Source organism: Thamnophis sirtalis, unplaced genomic scaffold, assembly GCF_051295495.1.
Source record: "Thamnophis sirtalis isolate CommonGarterSnake01/CBP01778 unplaced genomic scaffold, rThaSir2_p1.2 scaffold_9, whole genome shotgun sequence".
Lineage (NCBI taxonomy): Eukaryota > Metazoa > Chordata > Lepidosauria > Squamata > Natricidae > Thamnophis > Thamnophis sirtalis.
In genome coordinates, this window is record NW_028261389.1 from 32,318,841 (window position 1) to 32,345,260 (window position 26,420).

General features: G+C 37.2%; 2 protein-coding genes across 5 annotated transcripts in view; both read left to right on the top strand.

The window, feature by feature from the left end:
• Positions 1–1,689: 1,689 nt before the first annotated feature.
• SMIM45 (small integral membrane protein 45) lies at positions 1,690–12,918 on the top strand. 3 transcript variants are annotated; one of them, XR_015697725.1, is made up of 4 exons: positions 1,690–1,947; positions 6,647–6,702; positions 7,363–7,632; positions 12,622–12,918. XR_015697725.1 is itself a non-coding variant. In XM_087723234.1 (4 exons), exon 4 carries the CDS (start codon positions 7,368–7,370, stop codon positions 7,572–7,574), a length of 207 nt encoding a protein of 68 aa, XP_087579360.1. In that variant the 5' UTR covers positions 1,690–1,947; positions 2,585–2,612; positions 6,647–6,702; positions 7,363–7,367; the 3' UTR covers positions 7,575–12,918. The 3 variants fall into 3 exon arrangements, 2 of the variants coding, with proteins under 2 accessions (XP_087579360.1, XP_087579359.1); XM_087723234.1 differs by adding an exon at positions 2,585–2,612 and having other exon boundaries at positions 7,363–12,918; XM_087723233.1 differs by having other exon boundaries at positions 7,363–12,918.
• Positions 12,919–17,274: 4,356 nt separating this feature from the next.
• The window catches only part of SEPTIN3 (septin 3), a 28,708-nt gene continuing 19,562 nt past the window's right edge, over positions 17,275–26,420 (top strand). Inside the window, exons 1-2 of one of the 2 annotated variants that reach the window (XM_014052061.2) lie at positions 17,275–17,494; positions 20,923–21,859. In XM_014052061.2, the coding sequence (XP_013907536.2) occupies positions 20,947–21,859 (913 nt within the window). In that variant the 5' untranslated portion in view covers positions 17,275–17,494; positions 20,923–20,946. Of the gene's footprint in view, positions 17,495–20,922; positions 21,860–23,817; positions 24,505–26,420 lie in introns of those variants that run through there. The other variant, XM_087723235.1, reaches the window with a different exon arrangement.

A 26,420-nucleotide genomic window follows, 5' to 3' on the forward strand; every position in this document is an offset into this window, starting at 1 on the left:
AATAGTTTTAAAAGACACAATTAAAATCAGGAGAAGTTAGATTTACAAACTAAGGAAGATGATGTTTGTTTTGCTGAAATGCTTCACAGGCAAAAGCTGTCGAACACCAGACAATGACTGTCTTCTGAGTTTTCAATAAAAATTCAGTCTTAAGGTGATCTGGCCAGTCTGCTTCCATTTGAAAAAAATGTATCTCCTCTATTCTATCATCAGCAGAATGAAAGGAGTAGTTGTCCAATAACTATAAAGATTTCATACCTGAAGGTAATTGTCCACTAGGCATTTAGCCTTGAAGATTATTCCAATCTTTTCCCCAATTTGGGGACATGATTCAAAATATTAAGGCTTCCTCCCCCCCCCCCCCTCAGTTCAATTGTATCCAATTCTCAGAGATTGCCTGGAAAAGTTCCTGCAGTTTTCTTGGCAACTTTTTTCAAAAGTGGTGAGCCATTGTTTCCTTTCTAAGGTTGAAGGAAAGTTACTAGCCCAAGTTCACTCAGCTGCCTTCATGCCAAGGTGGGACTAGAATTCATAGTCTCCTGGTTTCTAGCCTGATGCCTTAACCACTAAACCACACTGGATCTCAAGACCTATTTTAAGCAAAGATAAATCTCAAATATACTTTTACAATATTGCTGTTTCAATATTATTAAGTTGCTTTTTATTGTATTCTGTGGAAGTTTGGGTCCAACCAATGGAATATGAAGAAGATAGGTTTTAGCTTCTCTAAATCTACTCCCAAAGGAACAACAATACATCCATAATTGCAACAGTACTGCTACTCCAAAAGGAGGATGAAAGTAATATTTTTAAAATGTTTAACTGATTCTGGAAGAAACTTTTACAATCCATATGGAACTGTTTCTAGTTAGATAATCCATATACTCAAAAATATTTGGAAAGATTAACAAAATTCAAGTTCATGTTGATTGTATTGCTGCAAGATTGTTTTTCACTAAATGACAATGTATGTTTAGAAAGTCTATGTAGGGTGTAAAGTCAATCTCCAAAAAAGCATTTCCAAGTGTGGATGTAGTCCCTCCCTGCAATACTTTAAATCCTAGTCAAATCTACAATATTCCTTGTGTTAAAAGGCTGCCTTTCAAAGCTGCAGTGCCAAGCGCTCCAAAGCACCTCCGGGAGTTTGAATCCAAGAATCTGAGCTACCTTAATATTTAGAAATAGATACTCAATGTGATGTTTGCTTTGAATTCTCTTTCTGTGGTCCTGAGTTTAAGTTCACCCTACCAACATGTTCCAACATGCATGTGAAAGGCTATTATTGCTCTGGGGAAAAAGCTTGGCTATTGCCTGAATGTGGTGCTTGAGATGGGAGTCAGTGGGAAGTGTCATGTTGTAGCAATGCTGCTCCATTTGAAAGCATCTGTCAAATTGAAAATTGCCTTCCAAAGCTTAGAGCATCTCTCAACCTCTTTCTTTTCCCTTATCCTTTGTATCACATGCAGAGAAGAGCTCTCTGGGCTTGTTGCTATGACAACCGTTGATAGTCCTCATTTGCTTCGGTATTTTGATTGGTTGGGGACAATGTTGCCTCTTTTGTGAGGGTGAAAAAGGAGGAGGCCCACTCAAATGAGAGTAGGATGGAAAGATGCCAAACTGGTCCAGAGTGTAACGTACATCTATTGGGGATGGGGAGGGGAGGAATGGGGGAGTGTCCTTTGGCAACAGCAGATGATCAAGCAGTGAGCTTCAGTGTATGATTCACAACCGCATGCACCAGCATGCTGCATGCAGAGCAAGTGCAGCTCCATCTGTCTTCAATCTGGACCAATCTGTTCTGGCACTTTGAGGACTCCGGCTGCCTTGGGTGAAGAAATCCTTTGCCTTGTCATCTGACCGCACAGCAGAGAGCTACTGGCCTCCAAAAGCTGCCTGGTACTAGAATAGCTTGCTTAGCAGCTGTGATATCGTGAAGCATGGATTGAGGTAGGTGGTGCATCTTTTGTGGCATTACTGTGGGGATATGTGTGCACAGGTTTTACTTGGTAGCCCTTAACAAGTCTTTGATCGTGTTTTTAAAAATCTTTGTGCTGTTCTGTGCTGTCCTAATTCTGAACCTACTTCTGAATGCATAAAGATGGCATAATTAATAAGATGAAATATCTTGCTATTTTGTGGTACATGACTTCAAGTGTTTTAGAACTTCTGCTGAGCTTAAATTCTGCAGATGTGACATTCCTTAGATATACCACCAGTTTGAGACATCAAAAATGAATGTAGATCCAGTTATTCATAGTAGGGTAGGGATTAGAATGTTTTTATCCAATGTTTTATTTTGTGCCCATGTCTGCTATGTCTGTGGAACACAAATATGCAGGTGAGGTCTACTTTTAGATTCATAAGAGCCATTTAAATATCACCAGCCATTTCATAAACCAGCAGAAAAAAAATCTCACAGTATAGATACGTTGAAATCCAAACATCATATTGGGAGAAGGATAGAAATGAGGATTATGCAAGAGACTGAAGAGTAAATGCCATAAATTGCTAAATGAATTACTCTCTTTCAGATATATTTAATGTTAATAATCCCTACATTGTTATATTTTGTTTTCTTCTGTAGTGTGTTGAAAAATACCCTCTGTTCCTAGGTAAGTGTGTATAGAACTGAGGTCTTAATAACTTAGTTGTAATCTACATAGTTTAGGGAATTAATACTGTTTACTCAATAATATTTGTGTATAGAGGTGGGATAGTAATAATAACCTAGAAATGGATATGATTTTTATATTGCAAAATGTAGCTTTAAGATAATTAGACAATGGACAATACAATATTCTGTTTTGGTCTTAAAAGCTATTGCAAGCAGCTTCTTGTTGTTTGATTATTTCCATTCCAAGGATGATTTCAAAATATTTAGGATCAAATGTGCTTGTTATTTGGAGGACATTCTTGGGTTGGTTCTTTGGCTCTATTATTTTTGCTATGAGGTTAGTTGAGTCTTAGCTTTCTAGTGTTACTAGGTATGTTCAAGAACTTGATTTGAACTATAGATTACTTCATTTAGGATCCATTCACTGAAAGCTCTTCTAATTATAATCTATTATCAAATGATAACCTATTGTCATGCATGCAGTAATTTATTTCAGTTAAATGCTTTTAGTAACATACTGAACAGAAAACACACAGAATTAAAGTATATAAGTGATTTCTTTGGGTAATATTAAAATTAGACTAAATTGAAATTAATTTAGTTGGGGAAAACAGTAATCCAGTTCAAAACACAAAACAAATTGAAATGCAAGGTCAAAAGGAGAAAAAGAGCAGAGGGTTACATAATTCAAGGGCATTGGCATGAACATTTAAAGTAATCTTCTCTGAAAGAAAAGATTTAAATATTTTTTTTCATAAAGGTCCCACAGGATTGGTCTAAAGAGAGGGCAGAGGTAAACTGGATCTAGACCACAAAGTAATTTTTAAAAAGTATCAGAATGAGTTATCACAGCACTGCAAAGCTCTGGAATTAAGTTCCTTTTTTTTGGGGGGGGGGTGTTTCTTTATAGCAATTTTTAAATTGTAGCCCTTTAAAAATTCCCCATATTTTTATCCTATTGATTAAAAAGCCTTTTAAGACAGCCTTTTAAGACAGTATTTGATTCTATCTTGGAAAAGAGGAAAATTGCTTTCTAATTTATCTACATTATGTCTCTGGCACAACCAAGAGTTTCACAAAACCAGCCATTTGTAGGAATATAGCTTCTCTATTTTATTTCTCTGACATCACTACAAGGGGAACAGAGGTTTCCGTGAATGGAGCAAGGGAGGAATAAATGATGAAACTTGCAGCACCACAAGGCACAGACTACATGATTTTCATCCAATGCCATTATACAAATATTTGCATCCGAACCCACAATACAATACAAAAGGCCAAAGGTTGCACTGTAATGTCACAGTAAATATTTTGTCATTGTCACATCACCATGATTTATATTTGTTATTTCTGGAAGGGAAACAGAACTTTGGGGCTCTGGAACATTCCATTCTGTTGGCTAGAAGTATGGATTTTCCCAGAATAGTCGAGTACTTGACCATAGCTGGACCATTTGATTGGAAAACTATCTTTGACTGGACTCAGCACATGATAAAATTCATCAAATATGTCTCCCTGAAGATATTTTTAATATCAAAAGACATTTAATAGTATACAGAGATTTAAATGAGGTCCAAGTTCATATTTTTCTTGTTCAATATGGACATTTCTACATTTCTTTAAAACACAATTAAGATGGAGTCTCTTTACACAAAACACATTTCTTATTCCTAGGAAATTACAAATTTGTAGGATTGTGAATAATATTCCCCTATTATCAAACATATATTTTATTGTATTTTCAAACTAAACTGTGCCTAATTCTGGGCACTTAAAAAAAACAGACAAATTGGAACAGGTTCAGAGAAGATAATGTTCAGGAGCCTAGAAATTGTGAAGAGAAATTAACTGAACTGGAAACATTCAGCCTTGAGAAAAAACAAACTTGAAAAGATGCTACACAGAAAATCTGTTTTCATTCCAGAATGCAGAACACCAAGTAAAATATGTAAGAAAGGCAGATTCCAGCTGAACATGAAAATCATGAATAGCAAAAACCCTTCCCAATGTTACATAACGGTTTAACAACAAAAATTATTCTGAAGTTGTATTTTTCCATTCATTGAATGTGCTTGGCCAGAGGTTAAAAATCTATTAGATATACTTTAAAAGATTGCTGCACTAAGAGTTTTGGATCCAATGACTTTCACTATCAGTTCTGTAATTCTATGATTCAAAAAAAATGCATAGATTTTGCCCTTGAGTTTACAAATTAAAAAACATTGCACAAAGTAGAAAGAGAGCTTCAATCAATAGAGTATTCAGGTTTAAGTATTGTCTAGGACTGAGAGGCCAAGGTCCAAGTCACCTTTAATAAGGAAAGATTATTAGCTGATTGGGGACCAGTAGTATCTCTTAGTCCAGCCTTTCTCTCAAAGTTATTGTGGTGGGGGGAAAGCTGGTGGAAGAAGTATCACGTTTCTGAAAAAAAGGTGGTGCATAAGTAAAATGAATCCTCATCATGTGTCTGTAATTGGAGCATTAGGATCTATAACAATAACATTGTCAAAATAGCTGACAAAATTAGAATTATTTTATTTCAAAACATTTAGTTAAAAAAATAAAATAAACATAGCTAAAAAGTCATGTAACATATAAAATCATATATTTTGGCATAGCCAAAAGTCACAGTTGATATCTAATACCAAATAAGCTAGGAACAAAATTTGGTTCCAGATGGTGCTCTAAAAAGTTTATCCAGTAAAATATGACTTTCATTATCTTCCAGGAGCAGCCAGCTTTGCTTTAAGCTAACTTGTCATGACTGAAAAGCAGCACCTTCTGTCTTCAGCTTCCTCACCTCATGGCATTGGGGGCTCACAAGCAGCTTCTCCAGAGATGATTTCGTCAAAAGGGTCAACACTTATTAGAAAGGGGTCCTGAAGATACAGAGTTGCCAAACCATATAGGGCAGCGATGGTTAAACTTTTTTGGCTTGCATGCCATAAGGGGGGGAGCGCAGGGGGGTCGTGTGTGGGCGTGCTGCACCCATAATGCAATGCGCGACACCCCCCCAGCACACATGCACGCATCAGAGGCGTGACCCCCATTTTTGTATGCTTTTTTCATCCTCCCCAGGCTCCAGAGGCTTTATAGGAGCTGGGGAGGGCGAAAACAGCCTCCCCTGCCCCTCTGGAGGCTTCAGGGACCTTCAGGAGGCTTCCCTGAACCTCCAGAGGGCAAAAAACGACCCTATGAGCAAACCAGAAGTTCGTTCCCGTGCTTCCGGTTTGCCCATAGGGCTGGGGTTTTTTTGCGCTCCGGAGGCTTCAGGGAAGCTCCTGAAGCCTCTGGAGGTCCTCCCAGGGGGGTGGGGGAAGGCTATTTTCACCCTTTCCAGGCTCCTATAAAGCCTCTGGAGCCTGGGGAGGGCGAAAAATGGCTTTAAAAAAGGCTGAACTCAGCTGGCCAGCTGACAGGGCAACACTTGCATGCCTTGACAAATGGTTCTGCGTGCCACCTGTGGCACAGGTGCCATAGGTTCACCATTCCAGATATCAAAGTTTTCATATTCTGTGGAGAAATGACAGAAAATCTCAGTTAGACTAGGAAGTGATTTTGGCCAAGACAGTAAGTTAGAAGTAATCCCCTCCATATTCAGATCCTCACACAACTGCTCCAAGATGAACAAAGCATCTAATGTATGACTACCTACAAGGGTTGGTGCCAAAGATTGCTTGGGACAAGATTGTTGTCAGCATGTAGGCCTTGAAATTCATGGCCTTGCCAACCCCAAGTAGGAAGAACTGAGACTGAAGTCACCCAACACTCAATATCAAAATACATGTGGATTTCAACATTAAACCAGATCAAGGAAGAGAACAAGTTGTTGTTCTATATATCTGGAGCAGCAGGCTATGGAACATTGCTGTTATAACTGTGTTTTTATTTTGGATATTGTAACAAGATTGAAAGGAGGAATAAAAAAGTGCTTTAAATAATAGGTAAATCTATTTTGAAATATTGACGATTTGTAAGGGACAAATATACATATTTGTATAGTTTATTCTGATATATTATTTTTCTTCTTAGGAATAGAAAAAGTTCTAAAATAAGGTCTTAGAGGAGCAAAAGGCCAGCTTTTCAAGGTAAGTTATTTGGGTTTAATAGAAAAAAGATTATTTTATAATCTTTTATTTCATTTCATCACAGTAATAGTTTGCCCATGTAACACTCTGTTGTGCAAGCTGTCTTGGCTTCCTGTTTTTTCCAGCTGCAATTCAAGCTTATCATTTTTAAAGTTCTATGTGCACCTGGCCATGATATCTGGGGAACTGCTTTTCCCTAAGGATATCTACCCTTCCTATCAGATCAGATAGGTTGGGCACACTCCTTGTTCCTTCCCCAAATATTGTCATCTAGTGGGAGCTAGAATTGTACTTTTTTCCATGATAACCCATGCCCTGTCAAACATCTTGCTCCTTCGAGTTCATCAGGTCTGGCTTTCCCCCCCAAGCATTAGGAGAAAATTGGATGAAGAGACATTTGCTCGGATTGGGGCAGGTTTTTGTTGTTTTTAATATTCTATGTTTTAACTGGGTCTGTTTTATAGTTTTAAAAATGATTTAATATGTCTTTTACTCTTTGATTGGGAGTTGCCCAGAGTTGGTGGAAAGGTAGGTACTTATATAGATGTTTTAGATTTATCTACTTATTTAGCATATGGCAATGTTTTAGATAAATAAATAAGATTGTATTTTTTCTATTCATCAGTACCAGCTCTTTATATTTACTTTCCTTTTGTCTAGTGGTTATGCCTCATTTCCTGGATTGGTTTGTGCCAATGTATTTGATGATCTCAATTCTCATATTGGTGGGCTTTGGAGCTTGTATATACTATTTTGAGCCAGGACTTCAGGAAGCACACAAGTGGAGAACACAAAGACCAATCATGGAGCGAGACCTCCGGAAAACATTGATGATACGAGATAATCTAGGATTTGGAGTGCCTGAAGTTTAGTATTCTGCTCCCCAGGACAGATGAACATTTGGTTTGTTCAGGACAATTTCATTATGTGGTCAGTTCATAACTTCATTCTTTGTGATGTGGCTCTTTTTTAATGAAGTATTCTTTGCTAGTTTCTCTAAAATACACCTTTTAAATAATGTCACCTTGGAGCTTCTGGTTTTAACTTTTAATAATTAAGCTCCGTACATTATACCATCATTTGAATTTTTGGATCCTCTGTAAATAAATTAATCTGCTGGAAATTGTTACACTTAAAGAGGAACTAGATGGTTATGTTTTACTACAAGGATAATCAGTATAGATTCTGGGTGCTCTGAAAACACATCTAACATTATGCCATTTTAAAAAATCACTTGGATTTTAAACATCCTAATGCATTATATACTTTTTCACTTCCAGCATTGAGCTCAGATATGCTGAAGGACATATTCTGTGCAGGTTAAGGATGGAGAAAAATAACCTATGTTCATTATTTAGAATGGGATCTTTCACCTTTCCTTATTCCTTATCCTTTGAATTTGAACTGCAGCACTTTTCCAGTTCTCTGCTGCTGTGTCTGTTGAAGTGGATAAGACTTTTAAAACTCAAATGCCCCATCTAGCCCTATTCTTTCTATATGTATAATTGATCTTAACACTATACAATGTAGAAGTACACAGTCTACCTACGTACATCTTATTTAAGAGCTACTGAACTACAGACCATGATTGCATAATTCCAGTGCAGTTTTCCACAACTACATTGTATATGATATGGGTTAGTAGTATCCATGTAGAATGCTTGCACATTGTCCACATCTTCTTTAAAGCTGGTGTATAATTCTTTATAGCTGGTGCAAACATAACTATATGCACAAAATCTCAGTTTCTATGAAAATTACACAATAACAAACTCTAGAGTCCTATATTATTATAAATATACTGTTTTTGCTGAATTGCATTAAGGCATCACTGATTGCAGTTTTATTCCATTGATGACATAATATCTCAAGTTGTGCTAACTTAATACATTGGTTCCATTTATTATATCTTGGGGGCAGGAGCGGAATAGTATGCTCACCAGCTCTTCTTGTACACATTCCATGCTAGGAACACGTGCCTTTCTTTCTTCAATGTGCTTGCAGGTACACATTCCAAGTTAAGAATGTATAAACATTGTTGTTATAGTATCTGTATACAGTGATACCTTGGTACTTAATGCTTTTGGTACTCAATGCATTTTGATGTGAAGATTTTGTCCCGGTACTCATCAGTTTGGTACTTTACACACAAGCTAGAACTTATCAGTGTCAGTTGCTTTGTGACTCATTACATTATCCCTTATGGGAAAAGATTGTTTGGTACTCATCATTTTTGGCACTCATTGCACCTCACGGAACCAATTAAGGATGAGTCCTGAGGTATCACTGTACTCTACTTCATAATTCCTTGAATATTGGACATCTTTCCGTACATTACATACTTCATTGGAATTAGTGGTGTAGCATAAAGATCTTTTTCTACATCTGTAATTTCCTCTCACATCTACCTCACTTACACTTGACAGCTTCCATTGTCTAATGCAGTGCCATAGACCCTGACAACAATATAGCACAGAAAGACTTTGTTCAATTTCTTCTCTTGTTCTCATTTGACCAGTTCACCATGAGTTGTCATGGGTTCATAGCCGGCCATTCCTCTCACTTGAAAACAGCTGACCAATTTTTCAGCAGTAACTGAATTTAAGTATAGTACATGGCAATTTGTGATACTATGTGGGAGTTATGGTAGATGTTTGAGGATACCATTAATATCATTAGAACAATGTTGCTTTTGTAGAGAGGGGAACTTGTCTCAAAACCCTTTTGCTGGGTCAATGTGAATATTGTTCCAGGCATCATTCCTGAAAATAACATTTGCATGGGACTCTTTAGTTCCAATATACATAACAGGTAAGAAAATTTCCACTTCTAAAAACAGCTAACGCAGCAAAATGGATTCCTGGCTTGAAATCATGTGCTGTGTGTCATTTTAAGTATTCAAAGTATCTTAAATTTTCCAAAATGTTAAGTGTTCCCAGTTCAGAGCTTCTTGCACATGCAATGAAAAGGCCAAATTTTATGTTACAATTGCAACTGTTTGTTGCTATCAAAGGGTGGCAAATTGTCATCTATTTTTACAGTAGGATGGGGAAGGGGCGAGGAAGCATGCATTTTTGTAAGATCAGTAAGTGTAGCATTCTTTGTCTGAGCCAGAAACGGTATGTAAACAAGCTTGCTTCTGCATTTGTATCACCTGATCTATTTTTATAAGGAGACAATGAAACAGCAACACCATATAGTTCCTAAAATAATATCCGCCTCTTCTCATCCCGTATATAAATAGCCATTCTTCTCTGTCTGTGACTTATCCATCAGCACTGCTGCTAGCTACAGCCATAGTCTCTGAGTGATACTTAGAGGCCTCTTTTCTGAGTCTTGATTCTCTTTTGTGGCAACTAGACTACCAATGCAAATGAACAACCCCCAAGCAGAGCAATGGGGTAGCAATAAGTCATTTATTAACAAATATAAAACTTTGAAACAATATTCTTTCATAGCTAATGTACAGTTGCAATATATGGGCATAGGGGGCATTATGGCACTGATTTGCACTAAATCTTTCTCCTGATTTTTTTCTCAGGACTGTTATCACTTGTGATAAAAAATAGAATGCATTTGTAGCATGTCCAATATCCATCCAGAATCAATGTTGTGAGCATGCTTTCACATTGCATTTGAGTGTAACATTACCAGAGGGTCAAAACAACCATTAAGGAGTGTTTAAGCAATTAAGTCAGCTTTCTGTGCATCCTTTTATTTCAGTCCAAAATCCAAATAATTAGTATGAATATGTACTGTGAGTAAGCAATGCTATTTATCCTACTTTTCAACTAAAATGGGGGATGAACCTAGCCATTCAGATCAGTATGTCTAGTAATCTTAATTTTGACCCTGATAGCTAGACTCATCAATTCTCTTGTTATATTTCCACCCATTAATGGCTCTTTATTATCCAATAATGAATGAGAGATTTGTTAACATTTGATAGATCTCTGTTCTGTTTCTATACTTTCTATGGTAAGAGGAAAACTCAATTTTCAAACAGGAAACAAGTATGAAATCTACAATATGTTTTCAACTTCTCTTCTTTTAACTATCAGGAAAAAAATTAGACAAAAATCCAATGTAACTAAGCTATGTCTTATAATGGAATTTTAAAAATTACCTATAAAAAAGAGCTCATTACTCCTGTTTTTTAAGATTACTGAAAATTATTTTAAAAGAAGATTAGAACATAGCTGGCCTTTCAGATACTACTGAATTCTCACAATGCCTGCTAACAGCCATTTGACTGAGCTTGATAGACATCAATTCCAACAGCATCTTAAGAGCCATTGGCTGCACTGTCTCAGGTCTTGGCTCCTTCTTCTGTTTTGTGCACCAATTCTTAACTGTTTAACTGTTGCCAAGTTTTATATTGTCCATAAGTGCCAGCTTCCTTGTGAACATTTTATGTGTACATATGAAATATTCCTATCTTACACAATAACTTCATCTGCAAATATAACACCAGTATTAGCTCTGAACTCATATTATAGCATACATAAATGGACAGCCATACGGTGCATTTTTGTGAGAAAAAAACCCACATGTTTTATGATTAAAGTAATACTTCTTTAATTATAAAGATCTTTGGATCATGCTGATTTTAAAAAAGTCATACTTAAAACATTAATTAAAAAATTAAAATTTTTCTATTTCAGATTTTAAAAACTGTACAAATCCTAAATGCATTTAACTAGGGACCAAACTAAACAGAAAGCATTAAACATTAATTCTGAATAAATAGGAACAGGAGTACATATATCTTTGTACAAATTAGGTCAATTTGAAGTATGTAGTACTTATTTTTGGGTGCCAGATCTGTTCTGCTTCTAACTTTTTTTTATTAGCAAAGAAACATTTTGCAAAGAAAAACATAAATGCCTCAATCCCAGAAACAATGTATTTACTTGAAAAAATGGGTACTGGGAAGATCAGGAGTTGAGCTTTTTTAGACTACTAGGAATTTTTAAAATATTCAGCCTAAACCTAAACTATGCTTAGAAAGTAATATGTGCATTGTTTTTCCTCAATGAGATTAAATCTGTTACTTGACAGTGTAACTTAAACAGCTCTGAAATATCATATTTTTATGTCCCCCTAAATTGATTAATACTGAACAATGCTGCTCTACTGTGGGGAGTGTGGAATTGGAGGGATCCTGGACTGAATCCAGTTGTCCTAACTTCTCAGAATTGTTACGAAGGTGTTTCATTCTCTGGACTGGATAATTTATTGTCAAACTGCATTGTGCTGAGGATTCTCTGCCTTAGAGTTGTTAAAATTAGGTTCATGCTGTTAAGACTGATGTTAAATGAATACATCCAGAGAAAGCTCTACAGCTGTGCCTGGCATGTGATGTTCGGGGGTGGTTGGAGTTTTCATCAAATAAACCTTGTACAGTTTTAACTTGTACAGGGGTCCAGAAGGGTAAAGCACAAGATGAGTGCACACGATGCTCCTTCTCCATCATCATTATTTGCCTATTGGGAAGAGTACAGAGACATAGTACCATACTGTTCACTGCTAAGGAGAAAGTGCTGAGGGCTGTAGATTGTGGCGGTCAGAACGAGGATGCCTATAGAACTGTGAACCTTAGAATTTGGTCCGTGGATCTATCTGCTAATCAGATTTCTAAACCACCACAATCGTACAAAATGGCCAATGATGCTAACTCCTAATATTGTCAGGCTATTATACTCTATAATATTGGTCCAGATATAGAAAAAGTACAAATAGCTATATTAAAACAAAGCTTCAAAAATTTTCCCATAACCTTATCAGTCTAATAACAGATAAATATTAGCAGATCTATGAAATATTCTTTCTTACAGAATATCATGTATTCAGGGAACTCTGAAATTTAGCAATTGAGAAATTGTTAGATTGAATGAAGCTTTTGAGAATATTTTGCAGGGGGACAGAGAAAACAGAAACACCATCTGATCATCGCTTCTACCATGATAGTCTGTGTACCATTTCTCCTTCTGTTGGATGATCTAGTACAGAACTGTGAATTTAATTCATTTGCTTCAGAAACTGAAATAAAAACTACAATAGCACTTTCTATATTTTGCAAAGTAGATAATCAATTTGACTTGTTTGCTGGTATAAACTGTTTTGATGAAATGTATTGTAATATTAATGGTTGTGCTGTATAATGGTAATGCTTATTTTGAACAGAATTCTAATAAACAAGTCAGAGTCAATCAATACCTTGTCTTAGTATTTCGTTCCTTTCACAATAGACAAATTTACATAAGCATAATGTAGCCTACTGTTCTGTTTGAGACAAAGAATTTCCTCTTTTTTATGCATATGAACAACTACATGAATTGCAGGACCAAAACATCCATTAAACACAAGAGGCATAGTGCCTTGAGCCTATCTAAATGTGCTAATTTCTTTTTAAATTAGAATAAAAATGAATAGATTATTTAATTTTATGCCTTGCCTTTTGGCTCTGAAAATGTATACCATCCATATATAAAATACCAATACAAAAGACAAAATATGCATATAATTAAAATTAAAAGCTCAGTCAGATATTAAATGCTACCAAGATAATTTAATAATCCTAATAGGAACTTGTTAAATTATAAGAACTGAGAAAAGTAAATATCACTATATTCAGACAGCAACCTTTCTATGTATGTGTGTAAATTTATTATCTACATTTTAATTTTACATCATTTTCTATTTGCAAATTCTTTGATTATTTCATCAATGGACATTTCTTTTAATAATTCACTTTAAACAAAGAGTAAAGCAGGGGTGTCAAACTCGCAGCCCATGGGCCGGATGCATCATGCACTGGCCACGCCCACCCCCATTTTAGCAAAGGTGAAAAAAGCTGTGATATGTCATGTGATGACAACATGATAATGTGAGTTTGACACCCCTGGAGAAGAGGTAGGTGGCTTTAATTCTGTTTATGACATCATGGAACATAGGTAAATAAATTAATTCTGATGTAATTTACCCTAATTGGAAAAACAACTATTCCTTTTCTATAGTAGTACCCAAATTGTAAGTAAATCTAAATGCAATATTTAATTTGGGAAATGTATAACTAGATTTAGGTAATTACGTAAACCTTAATGTAATGTAGGCTAACTGATGAAATTATTTATGATACATAACTTTTTAAGTAATCAGAAAACTGATATTTACTATTATTTACTAAAAGATATGTACATAAAAATATCAAAAAATCAGAACTGTGCAGCAGTATGGCTAATGAAGATTCAGTCACAGCAGTCAAATAAATGAAAGTAGGAGGCCAAAACACACATATAGTACTTTTTAGTGGAGGAAGCAACCTTATTCTGGAAGTTTTACGTTATAAAACTGGTGCACCCTTCAATCCTCATCAGAAATATCTTAAAAAAATAAAGATATCTGCCTGTTTTTTCATCCATTTAAATTGTATGATTGTAGTATGTATATTTTGGCCCCATGTACTTTTAAAAATATAGCTAGCATTTGCATGGATTCTTATCTGTCTCGGATGGGACTTCTTGAGAAATTTAACATCCAAATTCACATATACCTGCAACGGAGGAGAATATAGGTAGCTCAGAATGTAACTGTCTGACTTCAGTCAAGTTTGGTAGGACAAACCAGGGAGGGACTAGAACTACTGGTCTCCTGGTTTCTGACTTGATGTCTTAACTACTACCCCAAACTGGCTCTCTTTTAGGTGAGAGAATCATGCTAGATTTGTTTATCATGTTCATGCCATATATAAACAACAAGCAAACCTTGTTCTCACTCCACTGATAATTTTACATGGCCTGATGATGAAAAGTCTGCAAGAAGAAAAGCAAGGTCAGAGGATCCCAACAACCTAACATCACAAATATTTTTATGAGTTGAAATACTAGCAACCACTGATCAGTTGTGTATTCTAAGATACCATGCAAATCAGAGGTGGTACTCAGCCGGTTCTCTCCAGTTCAGGCGAACTGGTAGTGGCGGCTGCGGGAGGTTCCACCCACCCACCGCAACTTAATGCATGAGCACTGAACATGCACAGAAGGCAGTACGCATGTTCAAACGTGGCACGTGCATTCACATTTACGAACTAGTAGGGAAGGTAAGTGAATCCCACCGCTGACGCAAATTACACAGACCTAACATGAATACACATGTAGGTAAACTCTGATATAATATTACCGAAAGGAACTGAAATGCCCACAATCTTGTCTCATTTTGCAAATTAGGAACTTATTGCCTCTTTTTAAAAATGGATTTATAACCTCATCTTCCATTGTTAAATAAAAGACAGGATACATGATACAGAACAAAATCTTTGCTTCCACTTTAAAATCAGTTGATAATAAAGTTACATTGAATGCTATGGATATAAACTAGAGCTAGGCAACATTGGCTACACAACATGAACATAATTATATGGTAACAAAAAACAAAATCTCTCTTTTGGGGGGGGGGGTAACTTTCTGCCATCAGCCAGTATCATCCAGATTTTGCAGCCGAGATGTAGTATGGTGTGCCAAATAAACATATTCGAGTGTTACCATTTAAAAACATTTATATTGTTGCATTGACATTATAAATTCTGCCCTGATAAACATGATAAACAAATATAACGTGATTCTCTCACGTAAAAGATCCAGTTTGGGGTAGTAGTTAAAACATCAAGGTAGGAACCAGGAGACCATGAGTTGTAGTTGCTCCCTGGGCACAAAGCCAAATGAGTGACTTTAGGCCTATCACTCTCTCTCAGTCCTAGGAAGGAGGCAATGACAAACCACTTCTGAAAAATCTTACCAAGTAAACTGCAGAGACTTATCTGGGCAGTCTCTGAGAATCAGACACAATTGAATATAAGGGGGGAAAATGACCTAAAACTGAAGAAACCATCCTCATTGGCTTAGGTACTTATTTAGACTTTTCCAGCGGTTGAAGAGTTAGATTAGCAAGAGTGTGGGAGATTCAAAGCCTGGAATGGAAGTAATGCTTGGATTTTAGGCCCTTCAAAAGTTACACAAAAAGCATATTGTTCGGCCCATTCCTGCTGTTGTTTCCTTCCCTGCAAATAAATGCTTGATACATTATTTCCATATGAAACTGGAGAGGGCTACTATGAAAGTCAAAGGGTCTAGGCACTTTCTCCCAAAATTTCTGCCCGGGTATTTCACATTTCAGTTGACATAACCCTTAGCCACATCATATGATATAGATAAATCAAGACAATCAAATATGGCCTTAAAATTAAACATAAAACAGGCAGAAGCCAGAGTCTGAGTCAAATAGATGAAGGCATGTGGTGGTGAACTAAAGACAATTTTAATAGGATTGTATGCACTTGCCACCCCTTTTCAAGTGAAACTTAAAAACTCTGCACATATTACTTCTCTTTTTTGTCCTTTTGGGCTAGGAATAACTGACCAGAAAAGCATTTATTGAACATTTACAGATGTTTTCTTTAAAACATGCCAATATACTTGTAAAAACTAAAAGGCTGCTTTTGATGTGAAGACAGCTGTTCCTGTCAGGCCTCTGCGGGAAAAGCAGGGGTATTATAAAAATGTTAGAGATATGATATACTGTATCTAAAATATGTATATTTTCCAGTTCCATCAGTTTTAACTCTTCTTCATATGGACATGTTCCCCTTACATAGAGATTGCAGTATGTCCAATATATCAAATTGTAATCTGCACATAGGAGTAATACTTTTGTATTATGAAATCTCCTTCCATTTACCTAGCAATAAAAAAATTGTCCAACTTAGGTCTGCTCTGCTGCATGGGAATTGATAATAACTGACATTATTATTCCTTCCTCCTTCAATCCATATCACCTTCTTGCATGAGCAGCCAGTACACATGAGTTTAGCAGTCTTCTAGAAGACAAACAGATGCAAGCTAAACAGATCCAGCACCTTTTCATAAGAGCAGTAGATTTGTGTTCATAAATAGACCAAGTTAACAGGTCAGTAGCACGGCTTACTTCTTTGTTGGCTATGTAACATTCAGATAACCTGAAACATTCCAGGCATTTGCTCACAACTGCTCAAACCTGGCCTACCATGTTAAGGACAGCAATTGCTGGTTGATTTTCCTACCTGTTATGTAACACTGATTAAAGGGGAAATGCAGCCAGGGGACTCCAGCAATTGCTGCCTTAAAGTGTCTCATGTTGAAAACATAAGGACAGCAACAATCACCAGCATTGTCACTGAAACTATTGGTGCAGCACTATTTAGCAGGCAGACTTTTTTTGCCAAGTTGGTGACTCGAGGAATGCTTGTTAATGCAGCAATGGGGGAAAAATTCCTATAATATGATGCCTTTTCCTATATTTATTGTCTGTACAGTGCTTCATAAGAATAATGTTATATGCTGTTCCTAGATGCTTACATGCAGTGAGATCTCCAGAATGTACTTCTTTCCTTTTTACAATTTCCAATTCAAAGCTGTTTATGAGTGTTCTCATTCAAAGCCTGTGCCCACTCCTTGTCTCTGCATCCAGCAAAGTGTTGCTCCAAGCACCCCAGTTGCTCTTTCTCCCACTTCAAGAGAATGAGAAAACACTCCACAGCTAAAAGAGGACACAGTAGGCAGAGAAAGAGAAGAGCAAGACATTTGAAAGAGGGACAAACATATTCTTCATGTCATCCAGAAAGTTTGGATGTCTTGGGGTTAATATGCCTTGTTAAAGTTCATGTAAATATCTTTATGGGATCCTTTGCAATCCATAAAAGATTGTTTTGGGATGTTCCTGATGAGCATTCAGCTGCTTTCTGCCTTTACATTACCAGGTAAGCATTTATCATTATATTTCAGTATAAGAATCCTTTGAAAAAATAATAAATGTTTGGTCAGAATAGCCAAGCTATATCTTAGACCCAAGAGCTTTTAAGAGGACTCTGAGATTATCTCTTCAATGGCTTACATCAGCCATTCCCAATCAGGTCTTCTTCAAAAGCCTGGGACTAAAACTTAATGGAATTTTGGAAGACATGGTAAAAAAAAGTCTTCACACTGCACCCTTAATCAAATAAAAGTTACAACAGTCTATCAAAAGATCACTAAGCCTGTTGATCAGAAACACAATTACGATGAGGGACAACCAGGAATTGTATTTCTTGTTTTTTTAATAGTAATTTTTATTAAAGAATACAATTTACAACATTAAAAAATTAATACAAATTAAAAAAGAAAAAGAAAAAATTAGAAGATGCAGAAAAGAAAAGGATAAATATAAAGCAAAATTGAAAAAGAATAAATAAAAATATAGTAAAGTGACAGAAAATAAGTATATAAAGAAGGGAAAAGTGACAATTCATCACAAGTATAAACTATTTTAGTAACTTAGCACTTTCTCTTAAAATTCCAAAAAATGATCTCTTTTTCCCATTAAAAGAAAGGAAAGGTGTCCCTACGGATTTTACTCCACTAGTCATTGCCAGTTACAGTTGCCGACTTTTCCCCATATTTTTCCCCCATATCGATAAAGTCATTTTAGTCCTGATATTAGCAAAAGTCTATTAAGAATTATCAGAGATACCAGAATATGAATATATATGTATATTCGAGCCGAAGACAGAGAGTGGAAGTGTGACCTTCCTCCCATATTTGGGCATACCAGGGGTTGTGACTTTAAATATATACCTCTCACCCTGGCTGGCTGATAAGGAGTCGAGCTGTGTAGCTCAATGGTTAACACATCTGCCTGAGAGGCAATAGAGCACAGGTTCGATTCCCAACAAGGGTGTGGCTAGCTGATGAGAGCTAAATAGCTTGAAATAGATCTATACTAGTCTCCCTTTATTTATTTATCAGCATAAATATAACAAATGTAACAAAAAGGCAACAGTAAAAAAAATATTGGGTTTCTGTCTGGATGGTCTCTTGTGACGAGCCGAAGACAGAGAGTGGAAGTGTGACCTTCCTCCCATATTTGGGCATACCAGGGGTTGTGACTTTAAATATATACCTCTCACCCTGGCTGGCTGATAAGGAGTCGAGCTGTGTAGCTCAATGGTTAACACATCTGCCTGAGAGGCAATAGAGCACAGGTTCGATTCCCAACAAGGGTGTGGCTAGCTGATGAGAGCTAAATAGCTTGAAATAGATCTATACTAGTCTCCCTTTATTTATTTATCAGCATAAATATAACAAATGTAACAAAAAGGCAACAGTAAAAAATATTGGGTTTCTGTCTGGATGGTCTCTTGTGACGAGCCGAAGACAGAGAGTGGAAGTGTGACCTTCCTCCCATATTTGGGCATACCAGGGGTTGTGACTTATTTAAAACTTCTTCCCTGGTCCAACACCTCAAAGCCACAGGACATAAAATTGACTTCAATAAGACAAGAACCATCGCCAAGGCCGAACACTTCAACAACCGTATAATCAGGGAAGCAATCGAAATAGAAAAACACCCACATAGCATGAACAGGCGTGACGACACCTCCCGCCTGCCAGCCCTTTGGAAACCCGCCCTCATTAACAAACGAATCCCAAACATGAAGAATGAGACCAGGCCCACACTCACAATAGCCACACAGAATACTACCAAAAAACATCCACAAAGAAAACAACCAAAAACACAAACTGATGAGGAGGCACGACCCAGAACCAGAAGCCAAACTGCTAAAGCACAATCAGCCTCTTCAAAACCCCTCCTACCCTCACAGGAAACACAACCTCCCAAACAATCAGAACAGAACACCCTTCCACCAAATATTGACACACTTCCACCTAATCAAGACACACCCAAGCCCCCATTCAATCAGTTTTAATCCCCTACTGGCAGTTAAAATTTAATCCCCTACCAGCAGTTATAAGGGACAAACAGCCAAGATCCCACACTACTCCTGGAAACACCAAACCTGAAGTAGTCAGCAGCAGCCTGAAGATGACGAATGTGACTTCGTCGAAACGTCGCAAAGACATATCCAATTCTACGCGGGAGAAAACCCGAACAACTAGAGACCTACATACATATATATATATATATATATATATATATATATATATATATATATATATATATATATATATATATATATATATATATATATATATATATATATATATTAGTGCTTCCACTCTCTGTCCATCGGCTCGTCACAAGAGACCATCCAGACAGAAACCCAATATTTTTACTGTTGCCTTTTGTTACATATGTGTTGTATTTGTGCTGAATCCCAGTAAGGGTATGGCTAGCTGATAAGAGCTAAATAGCTTGAAATAGATCTATACTAGTCTCCCTTTATTTATTTATCAGCACAAATACAACATATATATATATTAACCTTGATCAATAAACCAACTTTATAGTCCTTCTTTTTACTTCTAGCAATATTGATCTATAGTCATTTCAAATAAATTTAATTTCTTTTCATTTTTTTCTGTGTCACTTCAGAAAATTGCTCAAAATTTTAACAAATCTCTTGTAAATTCAATCTGGGGAAGTTATCCATATCACTTTTTTAATTTGTTTATCCCTTTTAATTATTAAGACATACAAATGATTTTATTTGTATATCCAATGTAGTATTTTCCTTCAACATTCTTGTAAACTGTATTTTTTAAACCCACTTTCAAAACAGTCTGTCTTGCCTGGTAAACTTGTTCTTCCATAACATTTTTTAACCACAGCCTATCTGTAATGGCATACCTTCTTAAAAATAATGTTATTTATTTACTTATTTATTTGTTAAATTTTTATGCTGTCAATCTCCCCTTTAAAATAACTCTAGGCACTTTTGACTAAACTTTAAAAAAAAACCTTCTGGGTCCATTGTTCAAAAATATCCTTCAACATGTACAATGATAAAATATTTTGCTTCCTTCCATATGATTTAAGTTGAGTGAATGTTCTTCTCCTTTAATTGTAATCTTCTAGTTCCTTCTAATATCCAGTTTTTAAAACTTCATCTCTCTTTTAAGATTTCAAATAATTGCCCATAGTAGGATTCTTAAAATCCAAAATTTTATTTTAAATTTATCTGGACCCTTAGTCCATTTTTAACTTTATAAAATCAAAGGTTTAATTTGCTGTTTAGTCCAGAAAAAAAAAACACGTGCTTTTAACACTTAAGCTTGTATTCAAAACTTCTTTCACTAGGAAAGTCTTCCAGTGCTGTAAAACCTGTTGATCTAAAGGTTCCTAATAGCTGAAAACAGTTAAAAAGCAATTTTAACTTCTTTAATCTTTCACTTGCTTTTATTTCATTAGGAAAAACAAAGGCAACCACTAGTCATGATGGATAAAGGTTGCACTCCCTCTCCACACGGGATCCGAAGGTGTCTCCCAGTTTTAGGCACTTCCCCTCATTGCAGCAGCATTCCAGGATGTTCAGCTCGCTCACCTGGGACTGGTGGTTTAGGGTCTGTTAACTCTAGCTTGAAAAAGAACCCCTCATTCATGCAAGGTTCTCCCAAAGAGACTCTTCTGGCTAAAGGCAAAGGGATTCCCAGACCTGCTTCTAGGCTTCTTTCTCCTAAATCTCCAGGGAGCCATGATGTTCAGGTTTCGTGTCCTCCTCCCACTAGATACCAGTCACTTCAGCAGACAGCAACTAATGGTTTGGAACAACAGAAACTCAGCTCCATGTCTTTTACTTTTCATCAAAGCAACAGCGTTCCTCCAACCAGCCGGCAACTCATTTGGCATCCCATGGCAAGAAGAGAATTCCAGAAGGTATCTTCAATGGGGGAAACACCAGGGAGGTTCAAAAAACAGTCTTTGCCACGTCCTCAGCTGCTGTCTGGATTACAAACCTTGCCAGAGAGTACAGTTGAGTTCATTCCTGATGCACAAACCAGCTCCTCTCTTGAAGATACAATCCAGATTTCAGAGACAGAAACACCAGATTCGGTGAAAAAAATAGGCTTTGGCTGTTTTCCATCATGTCAGGGACATACCCAAACCATGGGAAAGGATCTCATGAATTCTATCCTGGTAGAAGCTGTACACAAAGCCCAGGTATCCATGGCCAGAAATGGCATTCCAAGAGTTACACTCCGGGGCTTATCAGGGTCTCTTAAGATACTCCCTCCCTTTCTTCAGGAGTATCCTGAAGAGCAAGCTGTTATGGACCACTCTTCTATGAAAAATCCTACAACCATTTCTGTGGTAAATGCAACTGAGTCAGAATGTACATCCCAAAATGGTAAGTGCTGTTGTACATACAGTATATGAAATCAATGGTCGTAGTCTCTCAGTTAATAATGGCATACTATGGGTTGCATGTTCCATGAAACTGTATTCTGGCTGAATATTGTTTTATTATCTCAGAGCACCGGCTGTGCAGAAATATAAAATCAGATCCATGAGTTATCTGTGTTTTTGTTTTGTTTTTCATATTACAGGTAGTTCTCGACTTAAGCCAATAATTGAGCCCAAAATTGTGGTCATAAGTTGAAGACTACCTATGTAGAAAAGGACAGACGGTATAAGAATATAGCATTCTAAAGTGGTTTAAAAATATAAGCATTAAATGAGTAGCATGTATAAAATAGCATTCACCAACTTTCTGCCCTCCAGATAAGTTGAACTCCTGCTCTAGAATTTCAGTAAATGTAGGAAGTCTATTGAAATCCATATGCAGACCAAACAAAACAGTTAATCACATTGCAGCAAATCAATGATTTAATCACATCAGGCTGGTTCTTTATCTCATCTGATACTTTTATGCTACTTGATATCATTTCAATTGAAGTGACAGTACTGTCATATAGTGCTGTACTGCTAAGTGAAAATAGCTATTTCTAAGAGACCTCTGATTAGGAGCAGAATAGATATTTCTCCAATTGTCTGTGAACACAGTAAGTGATTGGTTCACCTATGAGAGCCTGAGCTTAGTGAAGGAAGGGTCATAATACATCTGTGAACATTTGTTCTCCTTCCAGATTAGACACTGTAGCACAGATAGTAGAATCTGCCTGATATAAAACAATTGGCCCATCTAACTCAGTCTTGTCTATAGCAGGCTTTCTTCTATTTGTTCTTTTCCTCATATATTTCAGGCTTTTCAAATAATATGGAGAACATTAGCTAGGAGTGTCAGAAACAGTATCTGGTGGAACCTAGTTGAAGAAAAGTGTGCTGACTGGTAGTTGTTTTTCAACATCACAGTCTCTAGGCAATCTCTTTTCCATTGTAGATAGGAATTCCAACAGTTGGATCTGAAAGCTGTTGCATTCTGACATGCACTCTACTTAATATTCTGTTTCCCCCCCAAATAAGACCTCTCTGGATAATAAGCCCAATCAGGCTTTTGAGCACATGTACTAAAATAAGCCCTCCCCCCAAAATAAGCTGCCCCCCAAAATATTGCAACACAGCAGCAACCATGAAGTAACCACATTCACTACCTCCTGCACTTAAAAAATAATAAGACCTCCCCAAAAATAAGGCCAAGTGCTTGTTTCGGGGGTCAAAAGAAAATAAGATCCTGTGTTATTTTCGGGAAACGTGGTAGTTGAGTATAGTTTCTCTGTAGTTTAGCTCTCCAATGCACATAACATCCACAATCCTGACTCCAAATTAGATCCATCTCCATTCTGAACTCTTGTTCTCCAAATATTAAATAAGAAAATAATGAATTCAGTGAATATGGTTCATTCCAGCTGATTGGGAAATTACTGTGCAGACTTCTGGTCCAGTTATACAGATTCCTAGTCTTTCCTTTAGCACCCAGAATATTTTGTGTTTTAAGAAATCTTGCCTATGGGCATCAGAAATCATATGTGAGATATTTACCATAAAGTCATGCCTGCTCATGAAATTCACACATATATAAATTTCACATGAAGTAATATATACTGTATGTCTTTTGTAGAGTTTATCCTGGATCACAGTGTTTCCCATTGCAAATAGGTCTCTGCATATTGTCAAAGTAAGTATAGATGCCAGTTATGGAAATGTTTTTTTCTAAGGCATTTATACTTACCATGACAACTGTGCAAATTGCCTACAAACACAGGGAGACACACCAGTGTGCATTACTCAGATTAACACAACGGCAGATTTCTCCCTGCCTGCATCATTGTTGACATGTAAAATCATTGCTAACATATATCATGTCTTGCCATACAGTACCTTATTCCCTGTTGTTGTTGCTAGCATCTTGTGATGATGAGTGGATGCAAAATGTCACAAGATTTATCATAACCTCCTTGAAAGCAAGTGCCAAGATGAAAATCCCTGAATACCTAGATGTGGAATCTATTTCCTCTTTTCCTTACGTGTGAATGCTATGACTGTTGAAGGGGTTAATGATCCTCGTCCATTAACTAGTGTCTGCCTCTAGAGATGCTCGGCAAACAAAGCCATATGAATGCTGCCTGGGAACAGAGAGAAGGAAGGAGGGTGTTGAGACCAGGCAGAGAAGGAAACATTTATATATGTGATGGGGAGGGGACATGTTCCAGGCTACTGCTATTCCTCATATCCCAGCAGTACCTCCCTTCAGAAGCCAGTGCACAATTTAATGCACATCAATCCAATCAAGGTCTCCCAGATGCTTGAATGATAATGCTCTGGATCCTGGGAAGAGAGGGAGGCAGAGTGTGGGGGAGATTTTGCAGCGATGTTTAATATTCAGATCACGTGATCGTGGTAACAGCAGCAGCAGCAGCATCTTTTGCTTATCTGAAATATCCATTGGAGAAGGGGAAAAAAGAGGGGTACGGGCACTTACGGAAAAAACAAAGACGACCAGAATCTCATAGGCGCCTGTGGGGCAGGAAAAAGTCAGGAGAAACCCCACCCGAAGGTTCACAGCCAGAGACAAAGAAAGATTCATGTTCAAAGGTAGGTGGTTCCTGCAGGGGTTTGCACGCTCTTTTTGGATCAGGCTGAGCTCAGAGATACAGGAAGGGATGCTGGGCTCTTGCATGCACTCTCAGCTCAACCATGCATTTGGGTTTGGAATGGAGACTGACCACGGCTTTAATTCAAGGCTCCCCGGGGAAGCCTGCCAAAAGGAGACGCTTCATTTCTTGTTCATCTTTTCCATCTGGTATCAAGAGGGAAGCAGGAGCAGCCGCCTGCTGCTGCTGAGCATCAGACACTGAGGCTTTTGTGAAGGAGGGCATTCATCCCAGCTGGCCCAGGGGTGTGAGTAACAGTTTGCAGCTGCAGCTAACATTTGAACCCACATAAGAATCCTCAGGGACTGAGCCTGGAACAGGGATGGAGGGATGGGGAACCTTCAGCATGGCAAAATGTTTTGGTCTATGGCTGAGCGGTGGGTAATTGTGGATGACAGACTGGTGTGACTTAGAAGGCTGGGCAGTGGAAACAACTCTGGATCAGAGGAAAGGGGAAAAAAGGGGTGTGATGGGATTGGAACAGAACGTCCATACATTAGCAGAGGAGAAAGAATGGGAGGGATAATAGATGAGCAAATACAAAGAACTGTCAGACTAAGGCAGTTTTTCCAAAACTAAAGCCATCCAAGTCAGTTAGACTAACACTTCCTACCCTCCCCATTCATTATGGTTCTTTTGGCTAGGAATGATGGAAGTTGTGGCACTGTATATCTGGAGAAGACATCAGGTTAGGGAAGCTGAAGAAAGAAATATGATTAGTATCAATAAGCAGTTGCAGATATTTTATGGTAATTTAAAATATGATGGGGGGAAGCATGCTTTTAATTTACACCATCATGGGCAAAGAAAGGTATCTTTCATGGAAACACAGTAAACAATCTCACACTAATCAGCAAGCTGATCCTTGTCAGTGCTCTGACCTCATTCGGTATCTAGCATGGATGGATTTTCCCCCATTTACACTGAAATAAAAAGACTGAACCAATCTTCTTGCAGTATATAAAAATGTATTCACAGAACTATGACACACAAGTCTTTTTTACATTTCAACATAGCTTCAATATAGTATGAAAAAAGATAGGAGACTAACTGTTGGCAGAATCATCTCCAGTTTCAAAAGATCGAACAGGAAAAGACAGAGACAGCCATCTGTTATAGATATCTGTGGGAGTGAAGCCCACTGTGTTTCAGAGGACTTACTTTTGCAATGGCATGAATAAGACTGTGCAGGGATTTCTTTAATCGTTTAAAAATAGAAGCCAATATTCAGATCTCCGGAGAAGCCATGTGAAGGAATTACTTGCAATGTATAAGATTCTGCAAAGCTCGGAATCCCATTTTTTTGAAATCCAATAGCTTTGAAACCCCAGTCCTGAGCATTTGGGAAGTAATGGAGTCTTGATTACACCCATTTCTCTTATAAAAATGAGTTTGTGACCTACTTGAGAAGGGTTTCTTGTGCTGGATTGTTTTAGATTAGACTTTCTGTTAATAAAAGTGGCTTGCCCTAGTGTGATTACTTTCTTCCACTTGACATGAAGTATCCGGTTAGAAGACGAAGGAGAGATTGGAAAATGGAAGTGGGAAAGAGGAGAAAGAGAAAGCAACTTCATAATATGCTTTGATTGGTAGCAGTGGCGGATTAAGGCTTACTGGTGCCCTAAGCACTGACAAATCTTTTTTTTTAATTTTTATTGAATTTTTTTAAAAAGGCTTTTACAAATATTTACCTCCTCTCCCCCACCCTCCCCACCCGAACCCAACCGCCCCCCAACCTCCCCCCCCCCCAACTTCCCAGAACAAATACAGGGTATAAATCTTTAACAAAGATGTTCTAAAATAAAGTTAAAGAAAGTTAGTATCATCTTTCATTTGAGCTTTAACTCCTCTTTTGTT